The sequence below is a fragment of the Festucalex cinctus genome, chromosome 11 (assembly GCF_051991245.1).
Source record: "Festucalex cinctus isolate MCC-2025b chromosome 11, RoL_Fcin_1.0, whole genome shotgun sequence".
NCBI classification, from domain to species: domain Eukaryota; kingdom Metazoa; phylum Chordata; class Actinopteri; order Syngnathiformes; family Syngnathidae; genus Festucalex; species Festucalex cinctus.
The window spans coordinates 15,016,715-15,038,005 of NC_135421.1; the positions used below are offsets into that span (position 1 = coordinate 15,016,715).

The window sequence follows — 21,291 nt, forward strand, 5'->3', positions numbered from 1 at the left end:
GTGCCTGGATCAGCTTAGCTCGCGCGCGGAGCGGGACGGCTAGTGCACGTCGGGTTTATTTTGTTGTTGTTTAGTTTGTTTGCTTGTTAAATTGTGAACATGTCGACGCGCGAGGAGAACGGAGAGAAGAAAGAGCAGAAGGTAAAGAAGGAGAAGAAGCTCAGCGGGAGGAAGAAGAAGAAGGAAGAAGAGAAGGAGCAGAAAGCTGAGGAGGAGTACATGCGGGAAGAGGAGAGCAGGTGAGCGAGCGACAGGGATGATGACGTCATAGCCCGCCAAATCACGTCGAAACTTAACTTTACACTCACGTTTTGCTGCGGACCAGAAGACCGGAACTAATGTAAAGAAAAAAAATATGTAAAATATGTTTATGAGATACATGGTTATTTGGTTGTTTAGCTAACTTTTGCACTGTGAATACTACAAATTCACATAGGTACATTATATTTCTCATGTTTGAAGTATTTTTAAATGAGCGTTCCAGGTTTTAAGTAGACATTATGATGTCAAACTTTTTAGGAATGGTGGCATCCATTTTAGGTACAAGGAGTCGGAACTCGCGCTTCAACTAATTTTAATTATTGATTAAAGGGACACTTGACTCATTGAACAATTTTCAACAGGGAAAAGTGAATATTTTGTCCAGAATGAATTTGATAACTTCATTATTTTTCATGTACAATTAATACTAGGGGTGCACCGATTGATCGGCCGGCGATGGAAGATCGGTGAGCGGCCGATCTCTTAAAAATATGCCGATCTTTTCCACTAATCTCATCTCCATCCTCAGAGGTCTGAAAAAGTCAGCCACTGTCCTCTTCTGCTGAGATGATAAATAGGATTTTCATTTTTATTTGAGAGAACCACTTCACGTGCAGTTAAAACAACACGTTTGTTTTATTTCGCCGATATTGTTCAATGTTTTCCTATAAAACAAGATTGGAAATTTGGAACACTGAAGGTATATGCTGCTTGTAATGAAAAAAATCGGCATCGGCAATAATCGGAATCGGTAGGTTAGACTTTTTAAAAGATCAGGGATTGGTGATCGGCCGGAAAATTGTGATGGGTGCACCCCTATTAATACCTTTTAAAAGTAATTTTTAACTTGCTGTCTGTCGACTGATGATGACATCACCTGTGCTGAGGAAGTAGGTAACGAACGACCAATCAAGGCTCACCTGTTTTCTGGCTTTGGTTAGCAAACTGAGCCATGATTGATTGTTACCTACTTCCTTAGCACAGGTGATGTCATCATCAGTCGACAGCAAGTAGAAAAAAAAAAATACTTTTTAAGGGTATTAATTGTACATGAAAAATAATGAAGTTGCCACACCAATTATAGACAAAATATTGACTTTCACTGCTGAAAATGGCTCAATGAGTCAAGTGTCCCTTTACTCTGTCAATTCATTGATGAGTGAGATAAAAAACAAAACAAAACCTTACTTTATTTAAAAATAGGACATTATTTGAAATTGACAGTTGAGAAAATGCACAAACATAAATTTAATACAATTCAGTTTTTGGTTTGCTCCATCTGAAAATTGGGAAAACGTTTTTATGCAAGAGAGAAAAGAAGTGAAAATGTGTCAAATGTGTTTTTGTTTTTTGCAGTGAGCGTGTGTTGCTGCGTGGGATCTTTAAAGTGGGCAAGAAGAGCCACGATGTCCTCCTGACCAGCACCCGACTCACCTGGACCCCCATCCTGCCTGAGAGCCCCGCAGGTCAGGTGGCCACGCCGACATCTGCGCGGAATGTGGCGGCAGATGCCGCTGTAACTGAGACCAGCGCGCGCGCACGCACACACGTGCACGCACACACGCGTGCATACGTTAGCATAGTTAGCATTTGGAAACGTAAGTTTGTTTGAAGTTTGGATGAGTTAGTAGTTTGTGGTGGAGCTGACGAGTGCCATTAGCAGTTAGCAAAGTTAGCAACGTAACTGATGTGTAGTTAGATTAGTTGCGTAACATAATTTATTGGAGGAATGCTTCGTTATAATTTGATCTGTGAGGTGTTCATAACGTCTCAATTCTCGCTGCGCATATTCCAAAACATCAATCAAGCTCGATCAATCAATCGGAAATGAACTGGTACCGCTTTGGTACCAATTGGTAGGACCGAGTAGGTACCATGCTGTGGAAAATATTACTAGCTAGCTGGTGTTTTTGTTTTGCTTTCATGTTGCTGTTTTGACACAACTAAATGAGTAAATATACAATTATTTGTGTGTGTTTGTGACAATCTGTTTTGCTGGATTCCATCCAAGGGTAATGTCATTAAGTGTGTGCGTGTGTGTTGGCAGTAGTAGTGAGCAGTTGGTTATGCCCGCGGGGGGTTATTAGATTCTCTCAGTGTGAGCAGATTAACACACTCACAGAGACACACACGCGCACAGTCACCATGCTCCGCGCACACGTGTGTGTGTGTGTGTGTGTGGGGGGGGGGGGGGGGGGGGGGTGTACAGAAATGGATCAGCTGTTGTTTATGAGAAGTTCTTCCTGTCAATCTGCTCGAGGATGTGCGACATGTTGTTTACCTGCAGGGAGCTTTTACAAGTTTTTTTTTTTTTTTTTAGTGGTTCAAATTTCTGGAAGTTAGCAAGGTGATTGATGAGCGTAGTTAGTGTTGCGTTTTTTTTAATTGCGCTAATTAGCATTTGGGAAAGTTGGTGTGATTGAGGCGCAGCTATAGTTAGCATTTAGCATAGTTAGTGGGGTAATTGAGGAATAACTTTTAGGTAAACTAGCGTGACTATAGTTAGCATTTAACAACATTAGTTGTGTGATTAATGAGCGTTGTTAGCTTATAGTTTGGATAACACAGTGCCCGTTGGGTGATGTTAACTTATGCTAACTGTATCTTTGCGAGTGGAAAGGTAGTTAGCAGCAGAATTGAGCTAAGATATCAATGTTATTGATGAGCAAGTGTAATTAGCTAAGGTTGCACTGTATACTAATGGGGATAGTTTTGCTTTCGTCTAAGGTATTGGCGCTGTAGTTAGCATTGAGTAAAATGACTGATGTTATTTATGAGTGCAGTTTTAGAAATATCGTTTCCATTTGGTATCGTTAGTTTTCAGCGATGTCACATTTCAACATGATTGATGACATCATCAACATCCAGTGGGGGACGACATATTTATTCGTACAGTCATTGGCAAAATCATTAGGTACACCGTACAATAGAAAAAAAATCGTCATTAATGCTGTCCATTTAATATTATTTTTATTCTTGTGTGAAACTGTTCAGAATATTTTGAGGCCGTGTGTGTGCGCTCAGTGTGTCGGCGAGCACAAGATGGGAGATTCTCGTCCATCTGGACGTAGTGACATGCTACAGGCGTGTGTGCGTGGGGGTGTGTGTGTGTGGGTGTGTGTGTGCGTACACGCTGTCACTTCAGATCTCATTCATGTTGTTGTCCAATCTGTGCGTCTCAGTGTGATCGTTTTAATTTCACTCGACTGGACACTGCATGACTTCATTACATATTTTTAGGTTAAATTATGTTCATATACTACACAAGTCTCATCCATAATCAATAAAAAAAAAAGGTGTTATTATGTTTACATTACCTATGTTCCATAACGTTTAATATCAACTTTTCCCCATTCATTTTCAATGGGACAGCCATTGAACTTTTTCTAACTATCGCTTTCCAAGCCCACTTCCGTACATATATAACTTACCATCATTACCAGGTGTCTGATACTGCTCGGTGGCACAGATTGTATCTCTCAATTTACTTCATAAGCATTGTACACGCATTCAAATCTTAGCTTTCACCTTTCAGCATTCCCACACAATTTCTCCAGAAATTAGTCTAGTTTTAAAGCACTTTAAAACATGCATTGCTGTATACAAAGTGCTGTACATGAAACGGAAATTGGTCATGCAGTGAAGAATAAGATAAGAAAACAAGAACAAAGCAAACATTTTCAGTGAGTGTACAATTGTTTTTTTGTATACAAGTAAATAATTTAAAAAAATTAATAAGAAGAAGTAGGCGAGTGGATAAATAAATAGCTAAATAAATAGAATAAACATCAGATTAATAACCAATGCTGTTAGCATATAGCCGAGTTAGCAGTGCGATCAATGTTTGTGATTAGCATTTAGCCGCGTTAGCCACTCTTGACGGTATTGTCGCGCGTATGTGCAGGTGAGGCATGTAAGTCGGTGCCCGGCGTGCTGATGCTGCGCGACGTCCTGGCGGTGAAGGTGAAGCGGCGGCGGGCAGCGGGTCAGCGCTCCGGCGGCCCCGTGCTGGGCGTGGCTTTGTTCTACTGCAAGCGAAGGGGCCACAGGCTGGAGGAGGACACGCTGCACCTCCACAACGCGTCCTCGGAACACACGCACGCTTGGTACAACGCCCTGAGGGAGGTCCTCGCAGGTAACGCACAAGCTGTCGTTCCGCCCGTTTTTTTTTTTTTTTGCTTTGACTTGCAAGCAAAAATTTGAGATACAAGCTGTGTATGGTGGCGGTCACCACAACTCACTTTATAATTATGTTTAATGCCACTCCCAGATCAGGTTTACTCAAAAACTAAACCGACAACAAAGAATTTTATCAAACCTTTAGCTTAGCCTTTCAGTCGGCTAGCTCAATGCTAACGCTAATTAGCATTCACGCTACATTGCTTTTAACCCTTAATTTAACTGGAAGTCAACTTTAAACATTTACCGACAAAAATACATGTGACCTATGAAATCTAATTACATTTTTGGAATATGAGTTTAGCAGCAAAAAACCAGCCATTTTGATCCATCTCAGGGAGCGGCCATTTTGACACTTGCTGTCGACTGAAGATGACATCACTGTTGCTCAGGGCTCAGGAAACGACTAATCACAGCCAAGGTTATTTTAGTGAACTAAATCTAACGAAAAAACTAAAACTAAAATTCAATTTCGTTGAGGAAATAAAATAAAAACAAAAATGCTTTTTAAAAAACAAAAACTGAAAATACATTCTATGTTTACAAAACTAACTAAAACTAGTAACTATAATTATAAGAAAAATGTCCTTTGTTTTCATCTTTGGCAATGAATTTAATGCATGAGCCTTTTGGGGATGAATTTAAATGTAATTATTAATTTATTTTGATATGAACCGGAATAAGGACAATTGAAAATGTGTCACACAGAAGTGACGTCGTCTAGCAGCAGCCAATAGAAAAGCACCTTCAGATAACGCCGCTCGCATGCTGTTTTTTGAATACTGCGCACAAGTAATACACTTTAAAAAAAAAAACTAACACTGAAACTAACTAGAACTAAAACTGAGCATTTATTAAATAACTAAAACTAATAAAACTAACGAAACCAACCTGAACACTAATTAAAACTAACTTAAAAAAAACTCAAAACAATAAAAAAAAACTAACTCAAATGAAAAATTCCAAAACTATAATAACCCCGATCACAGCTTCACCTGTTTTGTGAAGCTGCACTGTGATTGGTTGTTACCTGAGACCTGAGCAACATTGACGTCACCTTCAGTCGACAGCAAGTGGCAAAATGGCCGCCCCCTGAGATGGAATAAAATGGCTGCATTTTGCTACTTAACTAATTTTCCACGAAGGCAATATTACTTCTTCCTACTCCTTTTTAAACATGTAAATTATATTAGTGAAATTTTTTTTCTTTTCTCCTTTTTTAACAAAAAAAAAATAACTCAAATGAAAAACTTCAACCAGTATATTATACTTATGATATGGTGTTTATGTTGATATGTTCAATAAACCAACCTATATATATATATATATATATATAAATATATATATATATATATATATATATATATATATATATATATATATATATTAACCACAATGCCATAATGGGGATGCATAGAACATATTATTGTCAAACAAAATATTTTGGGTTGATTTTCCCTCTATGGCGTTATCACAGTGTTAGCGAACGTAGCAAATGTTTTTTTCCTCAGAGATGTTCGCAAACAGTATGAATGGTCATCATCAAATCTGTTGAAATTTTCTTCAAAGTGTTTCATGTGCGATGCAATATAGGTTCCGACGGCCACAGTGAGTCGCCATGACATCATTACACAGACGAGCTAATCCGCTAATCCCACTCAACGCACGTATAACTCACGTACACGTCGTCAGCATCTTGAATCATGTCTGAGCGTGAGATTAGCCAAAATGGCATCTGCATCCGCACGTGGGTGTCAATGTGTATCAGAACTAAAGTGAAGTCATATATCTATCATTATTTAGACATTAAAAAAAAAATCATGCTAGTTTCTTCTAAAATGGAACGTTGCAATGAAATCACAATATTTGCTCACACCGAAGAGAGGTTACCTGTCATGTTTCCTGTTTTCTTTTTATGACAATAAATAATTAAACAGATAACAACACTGTGACTAGCGGCTAATTATTTAATTTATATCCATCCATCCATCCATTTTCTTGACCGCTTGTTCCTCACAAGGGTCACGGGGGGTGCTGGAGCCTATCTCAGCTGGCTTTGGGCAGCAGGCGGGGTACACCCTGGACTGGTTGCCAGCCAATCGCAGGGCACACAGAGACGAACAAGCATCCACACTCACAAGCACACCTCGGGACAATTTGGAGCGCCCAATTAACCTGCCATGCATGTCTTTGGAATGTGGGGGGAGACCGGAGTACCCGGAGAAGACCCACGCAGGCACGGGGAGAACATGTAAACTCCACCCAGGAAGGCCGGAGCCTGGACTCGAACCAGAGTCCTCAGTACTGGGAGGCGGACGTGCTCACCACTCACCCTTATATATAGCCCTATTTAATTTATATAAATTTAAATGAAATATAATAATAATTCTAATAATAATTCTAATAATAATAATAATAATAATTATTATTATTTATTAATATTTATTAACAGTAATTACAAATATTAGATGAAAAATACATACAGAATTATGTAAATACAAAAACGACTAAAAATTCCAAATACTGTACAAAAAAAACAAATCTGTCAAAAATACAAATACTGGATGAAAAACAGACAAAAATATGAGAAACAAAATCAGACAAAAACATGCAATATTACTGTATATGCTACACAAATATTCCACAGAATATTCACAGTAGAAAAATAAATTATTATGAATTAAAAATAAATCAATCAATAAATTATTTCACAAGAACTCCTAAATTGCTATTTTCTTCGTCAGCAGAAAACTTACTGCTTCTTTTTTTTTTGTTTTTTTTGGAGAGTGCCAGGGGTCAGACTCATTTGGATAGTATCCATTGCATTTGCCGACCCTGAAAAAAACAAAAGAGGAATTGTGGGATATATCGCTGCTAACCAGTGACGTCAACGGCACGGTTAACTTTGACGGTGCCGTTAACAAACGGTGCGACTAACCATGTATTGAACAACGCATATTTAATGGCCGCTTAGTTAACGGCAGGTGAAGAATTTCACCGGCGGTTAGGGGTTAGATAGTGGTTAAAATCACAGAGAATTGAACAACCGGGTTGTTTTTATCCTCAAATGCTGTTAGAAATGACAAGATGGAAACGTGCAGAAAGAAAGTGACCCTTGCAAGCTAGGCTAACGCTAGCGTCAAGCAGAAGGAGAAAGAATGCGAGCGGCGTCTTTGAGCGCTCATGTTGTTTGCCGTCCATTCAGGCCACGCTGCCGCCGACCCGCTGCATGGAAAGCAGTTGGGGCCTTTTGTTCCGCCGACTGCCTTTCAGCCGCCTCGTTCCGCAGCTGCCTTGCACCGCCATCGGCGGGACACAACGTCGCCATGAAAAACCCCCCAAAACAAACCCTTTTGAGGCTGAAAAAAGTGGCTTAAAGCGCGTTAAGCGTAACGCGCGTTTACCTTGACGGTGGTCACAATGGCCGTCGGGGGCCTTGACGCGTACTGTGACCACGCGAGCTGACACGCGACTTGCTGCCATTCATGTGGCTCAGCAGCTATGATGGACACACAGCTGACACACTAAAAGCCATAAACAAAAAAACAATTGGTGGAACCCACTAAACACAGAACAAAAAAAAAATGGCACCTTGTGTATTCAAAACGGACATCTTTAGTGTAGATTGATAGTGTAGATACTCCAAGACTTTGGAGGTCGTGGGGCCGCCATATTGCTCCTCCCAAGAAACGTTTCTCGCCATACCATCCTTTAATACGAAACGCAGAACAAAAAAAAAATGGCACCTTGTGTATTCAAAACAAACAGACAACTTTTGGCGTAGTTTGCCCCTGCTAGCTACATGCTAACATGGATGGAAAATGCCATTCACATGCTAACATTAGCATTGACAATTGCCATTACAACACTTAACAGTGAGCAATACATGTAAACCAATGATCTATATATATGACTGGATAGCCGATAGGCCAAGACTTTGGAGGTTGCTAGGCCGCCATATTGCTCCTCCCAAGAAATATTTCTCGCCATACCATCCTTATACATTTAATACTAAACACTAAACACAGAACAAAAAAAATAAGGCATCTTGTGTATTCAAAACAAACAGACATCTTTCGCGTAGATTTCCCCTGCTAGCTACATGCTAACATGGATGGAAAATGTCATTCACATGCTAACATTAGCATTGACAGTCGCCATTACAACACTTAAGTAACTGTGAGCAATACATGTAAATCACTGATCTGTATATATGACTGGACAGCCAATAGGCCAAGACTTTGGAGGTCGCGAGGCCGCCATATTGCTCCATCCATCCATCTATTTCTTGTCATACGATACTATACATTTAGTACTACATAAAACAAAAAAAAGGCACCTTGTGTATTCAAAACAAACAAACATCTTTACCTTAGATTGCCCCTGCTAGCTACATGCTAACATGGATGGAAAATTCCATTCACATGCTAACATTAGCATTGACAGTCGCAATTACAATCCTTAAGGGATACTTGATTTATTGAGCCATTTTCAGTAGTAAAAAGTTAATATTTTGTCTATAATTGATGTGGTAACTTCATTATTTTTCATGTACAATTGATACCTCCATCCATCCAGGGACACGGTCGAACGCCTTCTCCAAATCCACAAAACACATGTGCGAACTCCCACGCAACCTCGAGGATCCTGCTGAGTAGGGGTGTGAATTGCCTAGTACCTGACGATTCGATTCGTATCACGATTCACAGGTCACGATTCGATTCGACACCGATTAATCCCGATACGAATTTATAAGTCGATTATTGCGATTTTTTTTCATTCAAATTTAGAAAATACTAATCAGTAAGCTTGTAGAGTGTAAGATTTATATGAAAATGTATTATTTATTTATCTGAAATTTCAGTCTTATAGAGGTTGTAATCTGTTTCATGTTTGAACAGCATTAAAATAAAATATTAAGGCTTAATGTTCCGTTCATATAACATTCTTCCATGCTCAAGGTGTGAATCCTAACCCGAAGTCAGACGTTTTGTTGAATATTTTTCCATTAAAAATGGAAGTTTAAAAATCGATTCACACACACACACACACACACACACACACAAAAAAAAAAAGGCAATGATGATAAGACGTTGAATCGGTAAGACTACCGAATGAACAATTCTGAGCTCTTAAAAAAAAAAAAAAAACGATTTTTTTTTTAAATCGATTCGAGAATCGCGTGATGTAGTATCGCGATATATCGCCGAATCGATTTTTTTAAACACCCCTACTGCTGAGGGTGCAGAGCTGGTCCACTGTTCCACGGCCAGGAGGAAAACCACACTGCTCCTCCTGAATCTGAGATTCGACTTCCCGACTGATCCTCCTCTCCAGCACCCCTGAATAGACCTTACCAGGGAGGCTGAGGAGTGTGATCCCTCTATAGTTGGAACACACCCTCCGGTCCCCCTTCTTAAGAAGGCGGACCACCACCCCAGTCTTCCAATCCAGAGGCACTGCCCCCGATGCCTACGCGATGTTGTAGAGGCGTGTCAACCATGATAGCCCCACAACATCCAGAGTCTTTAGGAACTCCGGGCGGATCTCATCCACCCCCGGGGCCCTGCCACCGAGGAGCTTTCCAACCACCTCAGTGACTTCGACCCCAGAGATAGGAGAGCCCACCTCAGAGTCCCTAGACTCTGCTTCCACAAAGGAAGACGTGTCGGTGGAATTGAGGATGTCTTCGAAGTATTCCCCCCACCGATTCACGACGTCCCGAGTCTAGGTCGGCAGCACCCCATCGCCACTATACACAGTGTTAATGGTGCACTGCTTTTCTCTCCTGAAACGCTGGATGGTGGACCAGAATTTCCTCGAAGCCGTCTGGAAATCGTTTTCCATGGCCTCACCGAACTCCTCCCATGTCCGAGTTTTTGCCTCATCAACCGCCGAAGCCGCGTTACTCTTGGCCAGACGGTACCTGTCAGCTGCCTCCGGAGTCCCACAGGCCAAAAAGGCCCGATAGGACTCCTTCTTCAGCTTGACGGCATCCATACCGCTGGTGTCCACCAGCGGGTTCGAAGATTGCCGCCGCGACAGGCACCGACCACCTTATGGCCACAGCTCCGATCGGCCGCCTCAACAATGGAGGCGCGGAACATGGCCCATTCGGACTCAATGTCCCCCGCCACCCCCGGGACAACGGAGAAGCTCTGCCGGAGGTGGGTGCTGAAACTCTTTCTGACAGGGGATTCCGCCAGACGTTCCCAGCAGACCCTCACAATACGTTTGGGTCTGCCAGGTCAGACCGGCATCTTCCCCCACCAACGGAGCCAACAAACCACCAGGTGGTGATCAGTTGACAGCTCCGCCCCTCTCTTCACCCGAGTGTCCAAAACATGCGGCTGCAAATCCGATGACACGACTACAAAGTCGATCATCGAACTGCGGCCTCGGGTGTCCTGGTGCCAAGTGCACGTATGGACACCCTGATGTTTGAACATGGTGTTCGTTATGGACAATCCGTGACGAGCACAGAAGTCCAATAACAGAATACTGCTCGGGTTCCGATCGGGGGGTCCTTTTTCCTCCCAATCATGCCCCTCCAGGTCTCACTGTCATTTGCCCACGTGAGCGTTGAAGTCCCCCAGCAAGATGAGGGAGTCCCCAGGGGGAGCGCTATCCAGCACACCCTCCAAGGACTCCAAAAAGGGTGGGTCCTCTGAACTGCTGTTTGGTGCAGATGCACAAACAACAGTCAGGACCCGTCCCCCCACCCGAAGGCGGAGGGAGGCTACCCTCTCGTCCACCGGGGTAAACCCCAACGTACAGGCGCCGAGCCGGGGCAATAAGTATGCCCACACCTGCTCTGCGCCTCTCACCGTGGGCAACTCCAGAGTGGAAGAGAGTCCAACCCGTCTCGAGAGGACTGGTACCAGAGCCCAAGCCGTGTGTGGAGGAGAGTCCGACTATATCTAGTCGGAACTTCTCTGCCTCACACACCAGCGGGCTCCTTCCCTGCCAGAAAGGTGACATTCCATGTCCTAAGAGCCAGCCTCTATAGCTGAGGGGTCGGTCCGCCATGGTCTCCTCCGTTGGCTGCCACCCAGCCTACACTGCACCCGACTCCTTTGGCCCCTCCCACCGGTGGTGAGCCCGTGGGAAGGGGGACCCACGTTGCCTCTTCGGGCTGTGCCCGGCCTGGCCCCATGGGTGCAGGCCCGGCCACCAGGCGCTCGCCAACGAGCCCCGCCTCCAGGCCTGGCTCCAGTGGGGGGCTAAGGTGACCTGCGTCCGGGCAAGGGAAACGTGCTTCCAAAGTTTTTATTCATCATAAGGGGTTTTTGAGCCGTCGTGAGTCTGGCCCCTCACCTAGGACCTGTTTGCCATGGGTGACCCTGCCAGGGGCATAAAGCCCCAGACAACATAGCTCCTAGGATCACTGGGACACGCAAACCCCTCCACCACGGTAAGGTGCCGGCTCACGGAGGGGACAATTGATATCTTTAAAACGTAATTTTTCTATTTGCTTTCGACTGATGTTGACATCACCTGTGCTGAGGAAGTAGGTAACAACCAATCATGGCTCACCTGTTTTCTCGGTTTGGTCAGCAAACCGAGCCATGATTGGTCATTGGTCACCAAACTGTAACACAATATCCATCGGAATATAGTGTAAGGCACTGCCCCCGGTGGCCAACGCGGGCACGCACTTAACAATCAATCCCTCCGAGGTCACGGATGCACTTTCGACCATCTTGACTGGAAATCCAAGTTGTTTACATGACGGGCAGGCTCCGTGTGCACGCAGGCCGGGATTGTTTACCATGGCAACGCTGCGTCACCATAGCAACTGTCCGCCCGCCACGCTGCATGCGGGAAACCTAATCCTCATGTGTGTGTGCGTGGTGTTTCACTCTCTTGTCATCTTCATCAGCATCCTCTGACACGATGTCTGTCAAAGGCAAGTGGCCAAAATGGCCACTGTTGTTGATGTTGTTTCCACCAACAGTTTGACCTAAAGTTGGTAAGCATGCAAAACTAAAGTGAAGTAATATATCTGGTTGGAAAGTTCTCACAAAACTTCCCACATTTTGTTCTATTTTTCTGAAGGGGACACTTGACTCATTTAGTCATATTCAGCAGTAAAAAAGATCATATTTTGTCTATAATTAATGTGATAAAGTGAAGATGACATCAACCCAGAAAACAGGTGAGCCGTGATTGGTCGTTACCTGAGCACCTGTGATGTCATTTTCAGTCGCCAGCAAGTGGCAAAATGTCCTTTTTTTAAGATATCAATTGTACATGAAATATAATGACATCTTCAAAATTAATTTTCTCGACAGAGTCTGAACTTTTTTACTGCTGAAAATGAGTCAAGTATCCGATGAAGTGACCCACAATGTGAATAAAGCAGGGGACAAAAATACAAACATAAAATCTTTTATTTTGAAGGTTGGCTACATCCATCCATCCATCTATCTACATCCATCCATCCAAATCCATCCATCTATCTACATCCATCCATCCATCTATCTACATCCATCCATCTATCTACCATCCATCCATCAATCTATCTACATCCATCATCCATCATCTATCTGACATCCATCCATCCATCCATCCATCTACCGTCCATCCATCCATCCATCCATCCATCCATCCATCTATCGACATCCATCCATCCATCCACCCACATCTACCCTCCATCCATCATCTACCCTACATCCATCCAGCTTTCTACTATCCATCCATCTATCTATCCATCGATCTCCATCCATCCATCCATCCATCCATCCATCCATCCATCTATCTACCATCCATCCATTTATCTACTATCCATCTATCGACATCCATCCATCCATCCATCCATCCATCCATCATCCATCCATCCATCTATCCATCTATACATCATCCATCTACCTACCCTCCATCCATCCATCCATCCATCCATCCATCCATCCATCCATCCATCCATCCGTCCATCCATCCATCTATCTACCATCCATCCATTTATCTACTATCCATCCATCGACATCCATCCATCCATCCGTCCATCCATCTATACATCATCCATCTACCTACCCTCCATCCATCCATCCATCCATCCATCCATCCATCCATCCATCCATCCATCCATCATCCATCCATCCATCCATCCATCCATATCCATCCATTCATCCATCCATTCATCCATCCATCCATCCATCCATCCAAGTCAAGGCGCTTGTGTAGCATACTTTTATTTTGAAGGTTGGCTACAGGATGTCGGCGATAATTATCTTGCTGTAAGTGAAAAAATATTAAAAATTTTCATCCTGTCGACTTCATTTCCATCACATTTGTGTCCATTTCCAAACATCTCAAGTGCATGCGTGCGTGCGTGTTTGTGAAAGGTCATGAACAGGGCGGGGTCATGGCCTTTTGGGAGGGAGAAGATTATAACAACGACATGGATCGGGGAGCTGAGAATGTGTGTGTGTGTGTTTGTGTATTGATCAGCCCTATTCTATTGGGATCCGTAATGCGACCTCTAAATCTGCCTCATGATGAGCCACCAGGGCACACGCGCATGCACACGCACACGTCTAACCTTTACAAGCCTGATCGTTTCCAAGCTGTCGTAACAATCAACCTAAAATACTTGTTGAGACTATCAAATCTTGAAAAATTGATGAGAGTCAAAAAGTTTTGCGTTGTGTATGTGTGTGCAGGTCTGAGCGGTCGGCCCAGGTGCGTGAAGGTGTTCATCAACCCCAGCAGCCACAAGAAGGAGGCGGTCCACATCTACCGAGAGCACGTGGCGCCCCTCTTCAAGATGGCTGACGTCCGCACTGACATCACCGGTCAGTGCGCGCGAGCGTGCGTGTTTGTGTGCGTGTGTGCGTGTGTGTGCATGTGTGCAGGTCCATAGGTCAGAGTTAATGGCAGTCTCTGGTTGCTAGGTAACCTGATACAGGAGGCGGAGCATTCCGTCCATCTGTTGTCATCCAGCCTTCGCTGTCCATCTTTCCTTTCCTCAGCCACTCGCATCCTTTACTTCGACAACTCTCCTCTCAACGTCGTACGCCCGACACTTCCTCTTGCCCATCCATCCGTCCGTCCATCCATCCATCCATCCATCCATCCATCCATCCATCCATCCATCCATCCATCCATCCATCCATCCATCCATCTATCCATCTATCTATCTATCTATCTATCTATCTATCTATCTATCTATCTATCTATCTATCTATCTATCTATCTATCTATCTATCTATCTATCTATCTGTGTTTCTATCTATCTATCTATCTATCTATCTATCTATCTGTGTTTCTATCTGTGTTTCCATCTGTGTTTCCATCTGTGTATCACTCTGTGTATCTATAGATTGATTTATAAACGTTTTTAAAGTGGTTATTAGCTTGTAAACTTTTATTATTATTATTATTATTATTATTATTATTATTATTATTATTATTATTATTATTATTATTATTATTATTATCCATCCATCCATGCATCCATCCTTTTCCCTTTCTCCTCATCCATATTTATCTTCTCGTCTGTCCCCTTCCATCTTTTGCTCCTCCTCCTTTTTTTCAACAGATGGCATCGTATCTGTTGTCACATTTTTTCTTTTTTTTTTCTTTTTTTTTTCCTGGAACTCTGCACTCACTTTCTCCATGTGTCTCCATCTGTCTCTGTCTCTGTCTCACCCCTTGTGACCTACCTGTCTGTCCACCTGTCTGTGCATCCTCGCATGTGCGCAGTAACAGAGAGGAGGGGACACGCCCTGTCAGTGATGAAGGAGCTCAAGCTTGATGACTTTGATGGGTCAGTTCAGTTGTTTTTTTTTCTCATCTCAAGTTTTTTTTCCTCTTGACTTCCGCTGATGTCATCACTTCATCTTTGAAACACATCAAACATTTTCGAGTCCCCGTCGCTTTTCTGGCGTGCGAGTCCGACTCGCTGAATTTTGCGTATGTGCTGATATCAAGTCTTGATCCGATACCTTGCCAATGAATAAGAAGAGAGAAAAAAAAGAGCACAGGAAGCTGTGTTGAAACATGGACGCTTTTGCGTGCGCGTAATCTGCTTTCAGAGGCTTAGAGTGCAGAGAGAAGCTTAGCTTAATATTGCCGAGATAGCTGATTAGCATGTGTGTGTGTGAGAGACTTTAGTGGAAACCTACATTGAGCAATTAGGAGCGTCAAACGAGATGTATGAAATCCTGCAGACGGGAGGGTGGAAGGGCTGGCCGGCGTTGCTAACTCACTTGCGCTAGCTCAAACGCTAACTTGCTAACACTTATGCTAAGTTGCGTACGCAAATGTCCTGAGTGAGCCAAACGGTTTTACAACTTGGAAAGAGGAAGTCGAATGCGTCAAATTTATTGTCATTGATTTGGGGAAAGGCCATCACTTCCATTGATTGGTTAGTGTGTGTCCGCTTTGGCCACCGGGGGCAGTGTGATACACACCAACGAAGAAGACGATATTCGATGGATATTGCGTGACAGTCTGTTTACATTGCTGACCTGGATAGCTGCTAGCCCATACATGCCAGTGCAAGCCGTTGAAGTCACAGGGCGGCAATCTCGTTACTCCCACCTTGCCAGCAGACTATTGTATAAACTATACGTACAGATGACACTCAACTCAACTTTATTTATAAAGCACTTTAAAACAAGCATTGCTGTATACGAAGTGCTGTTCATGAAACATTGAACATCATGCAGTAAAAGTGTATACATATACAGCTCGTAGGCAGTTAGTGTAAGATTTTTAACAAGTTAAAAAAATAAAATAATAAGTGGGCGGTATGTGCTGCTCTGAAGACCACCTTTTTCTTTTTCTTTTTAATTAGATTTGGCAGAGACATATTTTGTTGAATTACAGTTACAATGCTTTAATTAAAAAAATATACAAGTTTCTTCCTGTACTAAATATCATTAAGAATATAATTTGTACATATATTTAAGTCAAGTTGTAAAATGTCTGAAGTCCTCTTGTTTACGTTTAATAAATTGAGAACACCATAAATCGTGCTGTTTCTATTATGTACTGTCTCAAATATTCTCCAATTTGGATACTGTTAATGTATTGGATGGTATGGCGAGAAACGTTTCTTGGGAGGAGCATTATAGCCTCCTCGTCACCGCAAAAGTCTTGGCCTATCGGCTATTTAGTCATATATATAGATAAGTGATTTACATGTATTGCTCACTGTTACTTTAGTGTTGTAATGGCGACTGTCAATGCTAATGTTAGCATGTGAATGGCATTTTCCATCCATGTTAGCATGTAACTAGCAGGGGCAAATCTACGGTAAAGATGTCTGTTTGTTTTGAATACACAAGGTGCCATATTTTTTTTGTTGTTCTGTGTTTAGTATTAGAGTAAACGTCAGCTGGGAATGGCATTAAACAGCTTGAACTATTTTTTTTGTTTTTTTTTAAACATTTTCAACAATCATTCTTCCAAAATGTGACTTGAGTTGAGTTGAGTTTGCAAGTCACAGCAAAACTGAGGACGCATATTTCAAAGCAAGTTGTAAATCACGTGTGTGTTAGGGTGGTGTGCGTGGGCGGCGATGGTTCGGTGGCGGAAGTTTGCCACGCGGTTGTTCTGCGAGCCCAACTGGACGCCGACTCGCCCGAAGTTCCCGTGAGGGCGTCGCTTCCTCTGGGGATCATCCCAGCGGGTAAGAAACCGATTGATGGATCGATTGGGTCTTCCTGCTGATTTGTTGTGTCATTGACAGGTTCCACGGACACGGTTTCCTGTTCTGTTCACGGCGTGCGAGATCCGGTCACGGCCGCCATGCACATCATCCTCGGTACCGTACGCTCATTTGTTTCCTCCTCCGAGTCCGCTTTCCGTTACCTGACTTGCTTCCAGCAAGCGGGATCACTTTCACCTGAAATCACAGCTTTTCCACATGTGCCCTAGCCCCGCCCCCTCCACCTCCCCCACGGCCAATCAGCGCAGGTTGATGTGTTTGCCATGTGACAGATGGCTTGTAATGATACTGATTAGTACACAAAGGAGGGCAGGAAGTGATGACGACAGGTGTGGACGTACCTCAAGCCGTTGCCGTGGTTACTGCAGTCATTGATCATTATCAATTGGGGCCGGCTGTCAAATTATGATTTGGAAAAGGGACAGATGGGTGGTCCACTGAGACTTAAAAAAAAAAAAAAAAAATTCTTCGAGCGTGCATGTCAAATAGTTTATTTGCATTTCCAAATGAGGATTCGTTCTCACCTTTTCATGTTCTTATGTGTAATTACATTAATTCTAATTTATTAATAATCAATTGAAATTAATTGATTTGGAATCTTTAGCTAAAATTATTTATTTTTTCTATTTTTTATTTTTTAATAATTATTAACATTAGTTTGATTTATTTCCATCAAACTAATAAAACTTAAATGCTATGGAAAATTGTTGCACATATTCGTCGCATGAAAAGTGCAATATAAATTTTAAGGTTTTTTTTTTTTTTTTTTTTTTTTATAATACTTGCTTTGAATCAAAAATTGAATGAATGCATGAATTTTTTTTAGTCCCATACATGGAACAGAAAAGAAAACATAAAGATCCTTTGGAACAAAATAAAGTCAGTCACTTTATAAAGGACCAACACTGACAAAATTCAAAATAAATCAGTGACTAAATAAATAAATAAATGACTAAAAGTGAAAAAATAAAAACGGATCTAATAAATATATAATTCGAAAATTATACACAAAAAATATATATAAATGGAAATAAAAAGAACAAAAAATATATACAGTATACGAAAATAAAAACATTTGTATTTAATTTTTGAATTATATTTTTTAATGTTATTTCAGTTTGTAGTCATTTATTTATTTATTTAGTCATTTATTTATTTAGTCATTTTGAATTTTGGCAGTTTTGGTCCTTACTGCCAAGTGGAAATGTTATTCAAATGAGGGGGCGGTACTAAACGTGTCTTGGGGTGGACTACGCCATTGCAAACTGCCTGTCATTGGTCTGCAATGGGCGGAGACACGCTTGGGACCGCCCCCTCATTTGAATAACATTTCAACTTGGCAATATGGACCAAAATTGCCAAAATTCAAAATAAATAAATAAATGACTAAAAGTGGAAATAAAAACGGATATAAAAATATAATTTAAAAATTAAATACAAATGTATTTATTATGTATGTATATATATATATATATATATATATATATATATATATATATATATATTTTTTTTTTTTTTGTTCTTTTGATTTCCATTTATATTTCTTTTTTTTATATAATTTTCGAATGATACATTTTTAATATCCGTTTTTATTTTCACTTTTAGTTATTTATTTCGTCATTTATTTATTTTGAATTTTGGCAGTTTTGGTCCTCCATACTTTTTACCAAGTAAATAACATAAAAAAGACAACGTTTCGAATCTTGTCCTAACGAAGTGTCTGAAGATGAAATTCACCATTTTGCCATGACGTGTATGGCCTCTTGGGGGCAGTGTGGCGAGGGCATGCGGATAAAGAAAAGTTGTATTTGAAAACTGCGCCGGCGACCAAACTCGATTTTGACTTTGCCGGCGTGTTTTGGGGCCTTTACGGGAAACGCTGGACAAATATTTGCAAAAGGGGGGGGCGTCCAACGTGGTTGCTCGCCTCTGATTGGCCGCGTTGTCTTCTCTCAGGTCACGTGCAGCAGGTGGACATGTGCAGCTTGTGGTCGCTGGGTCAGCTGCTGCGCTTCGGCTTCTGCGCCATGTTCGGCTTCGGGGGGCGGAGTCTGGCTCGCGCTGAGAAGAAGCGCTGGATGCCATCGGCGCGGCGACACGAGTACGCGCTGATCAAGAGCCTGGCCCGCTTGAGGTCTTACACACACACACACACACACCCACACACACACACACACACACACACCCACGCAAACATGTTATCAAACAACAGAGAGAGCCCCCTATGTCCGTAGTTGAAAGTGTGACATGTTTTTGGATCTCTCATCATCTCTGCAGACCGGAGGACTGTCAGATGTCTTTTCTCAAAAGCCACACCAACCAACAGTGAGATACACGCATGCACATATGACACATGACACACACGCAGATTGTATTTTTATATATATATATATATATATATATATATATATATATATATATATATATATATATATATATATATATATATATATATATATACCGGTATATGTGTTGTTTGTATTTTGTCAGGGACCAGCGTGATGATCAAGACGTCGACTCAGGTGATCACCAAAAACATGATGACATGATGAATGTGTTTGTCCTTCAATTTATCATCATGGCTAAAGAAAATCCAAATCCAAAAGCGGTTTTCAAAAATCTTCCATGGGATCTTGAAGTGTTCCTAAAATATCTCCAAGTGGTCTTCAAATTTGATCAAAACAGATGACGTGGTGTCTGAAATTGCATGAAAAGTACTTAAAGCGATTCATTTAGCCATTTTCAACAGCAAAAAAGTTCAAGCCAAACAAAATTAATTAATTAAAATTAAATTAAACTTGTAAAAAAATGTAAGCAGTAGAATAACAATAAATGAAAATTAAATAAAGTAAAATAATTATTTTCCAATTAAATATGATTACATGAATAAAATGTATCAATTAATGGTTCAATTTAATTTTGAAACTAGAGAAACCATTAACAAAAATACAATAATTTATAATTGCATTAATCAAAAAGCAGTAGAATATGAATTCCTGATTTTTTTTAAAAGAAAAACAAAACAAAACAATGAAATTGTTGTCAAAATGCCATCAGTTGTTTCACGTCCGCTTACAAATATGGATTGAAACGCATGAAAAAAGGATCCCATTCAATCAAACGATGTTGAATGTCAGATGATGTCCAACAATAAAAGTGGTCATTGGGATTCGTTTCATTCCATCAAAGTCTAAAATGCAAAACCTGTGCACACAAGATGCTTCATTTGTGTGTGTGTGTGCGTAGACGGGGCGGAGTCGTGGATCCGCGTGGACGGCCCGTTCCTGAGCGTGGGCGTGATGGCCATCCCCTGCCTGAGTCCTCACGCGCCTCGAGGGCTGGCCCCCGACACCAGGTAAGAATCGGCGATATCAGCCAAAAAAAAACGTGTTTGTGCTCAGGGTGGGTCTCAAGACAGGTTCAGGTACACAACAGATGACTGTTTCAGATGACAAGTCAACAACCTTTGCTGTCAAAGGAGCCATTTTAGGTCAAATCAATAACCACAAATATGTCGCAAAACTTGATGAGCAAATCAAGTGTGTTTGTGTTCCAGCTGCACCATGACAAAAAAAAATGCGCAGCATCCAATACATACAGATTCATTTTCTGCAACCTTTCAGCTTCTGTTTTTGTTTTGTTTTGTTTTTTTCATACATTTTTAGACTTTTCTGTCTTTTTGTCAATTTTCTGCTTATCTTCCTTTTTGAACATTTTGTGGCTATTTTTTAAACTTTTTTTCCCCCTTTTTTCTATCAATTTTATCACTATTTTTTTTTAGCAATTTTGTGGAAATTTAATCGTAATTTTCGGGATTTCTTTTGTTTTGGGACATTTTGTGGTTATTTTTTAAACATTTTTTTTTTAACATTTTAACATTTTTTTTTAAACATTTTCTTTCTTTCCTTTTCTGATATCAATTTTCTGACTTTTTTGTGGTAATTTGGTTTACATTGTGGTAATATTCGAGATTTCTTTTGATTTTATAGTTTTTAAATCTTTGTGTCTTTCTTTTTTTAAACCAGTTTTTTGTCTTTGTCATATTTCTGACATTTAATTGTAATTTTCAGGATTTTTTATTTTTTATTTTTTATTTTTTTTTTTATATTTTCTTTAGTGCCTTTTCTTCTATCAATTTTCTGACCTTTTCTGTGGCAATTTTGTGTACATTATGT

The 21,291-nt window shown here is 41.2% G+C and overlaps 1 protein-coding gene across 3 annotated transcripts in view; it reads left to right on the forward strand.

The window, feature by feature from the left end:
* The window catches only part of cerkl (CERK like autophagy regulator), a 26,778-nt gene continuing 5,487 nt past the window's right edge, over positions 1–21,291 (forward strand). For all 3 annotated transcript variants that reach the window (XM_077536574.1, XM_077536575.1, XM_077536576.1), the window contains exons 1-11: positions 1–239; positions 1,618–1,727; positions 4,166–4,396; positions 14,103–14,234; positions 15,145–15,208; positions 16,947–17,077; positions 17,138–17,212; positions 19,073–19,250; positions 19,394–19,441; positions 19,607–19,638; positions 20,363–20,471. In XM_077536574.1, coding sequence (XP_077392700.1) covers positions 100–239; positions 1,618–1,727; positions 4,166–4,396; positions 14,103–14,234; positions 15,145–15,208; positions 16,947–17,077; positions 17,138–17,212; positions 19,073–19,250; positions 19,394–19,441; positions 19,607–19,638; positions 20,363–20,471 — 1,250 coding nt within the window. In that variant the 5' untranslated portion in view covers positions 1–99. The remainder of the gene's footprint in view (positions 240–1,617; positions 1,728–4,165; positions 4,397–14,102; positions 14,235–15,144; positions 15,209–16,946; positions 17,078–17,137; positions 17,213–19,072; positions 19,251–19,393; positions 19,442–19,606; positions 19,639–20,362; positions 20,472–21,291) is intronic.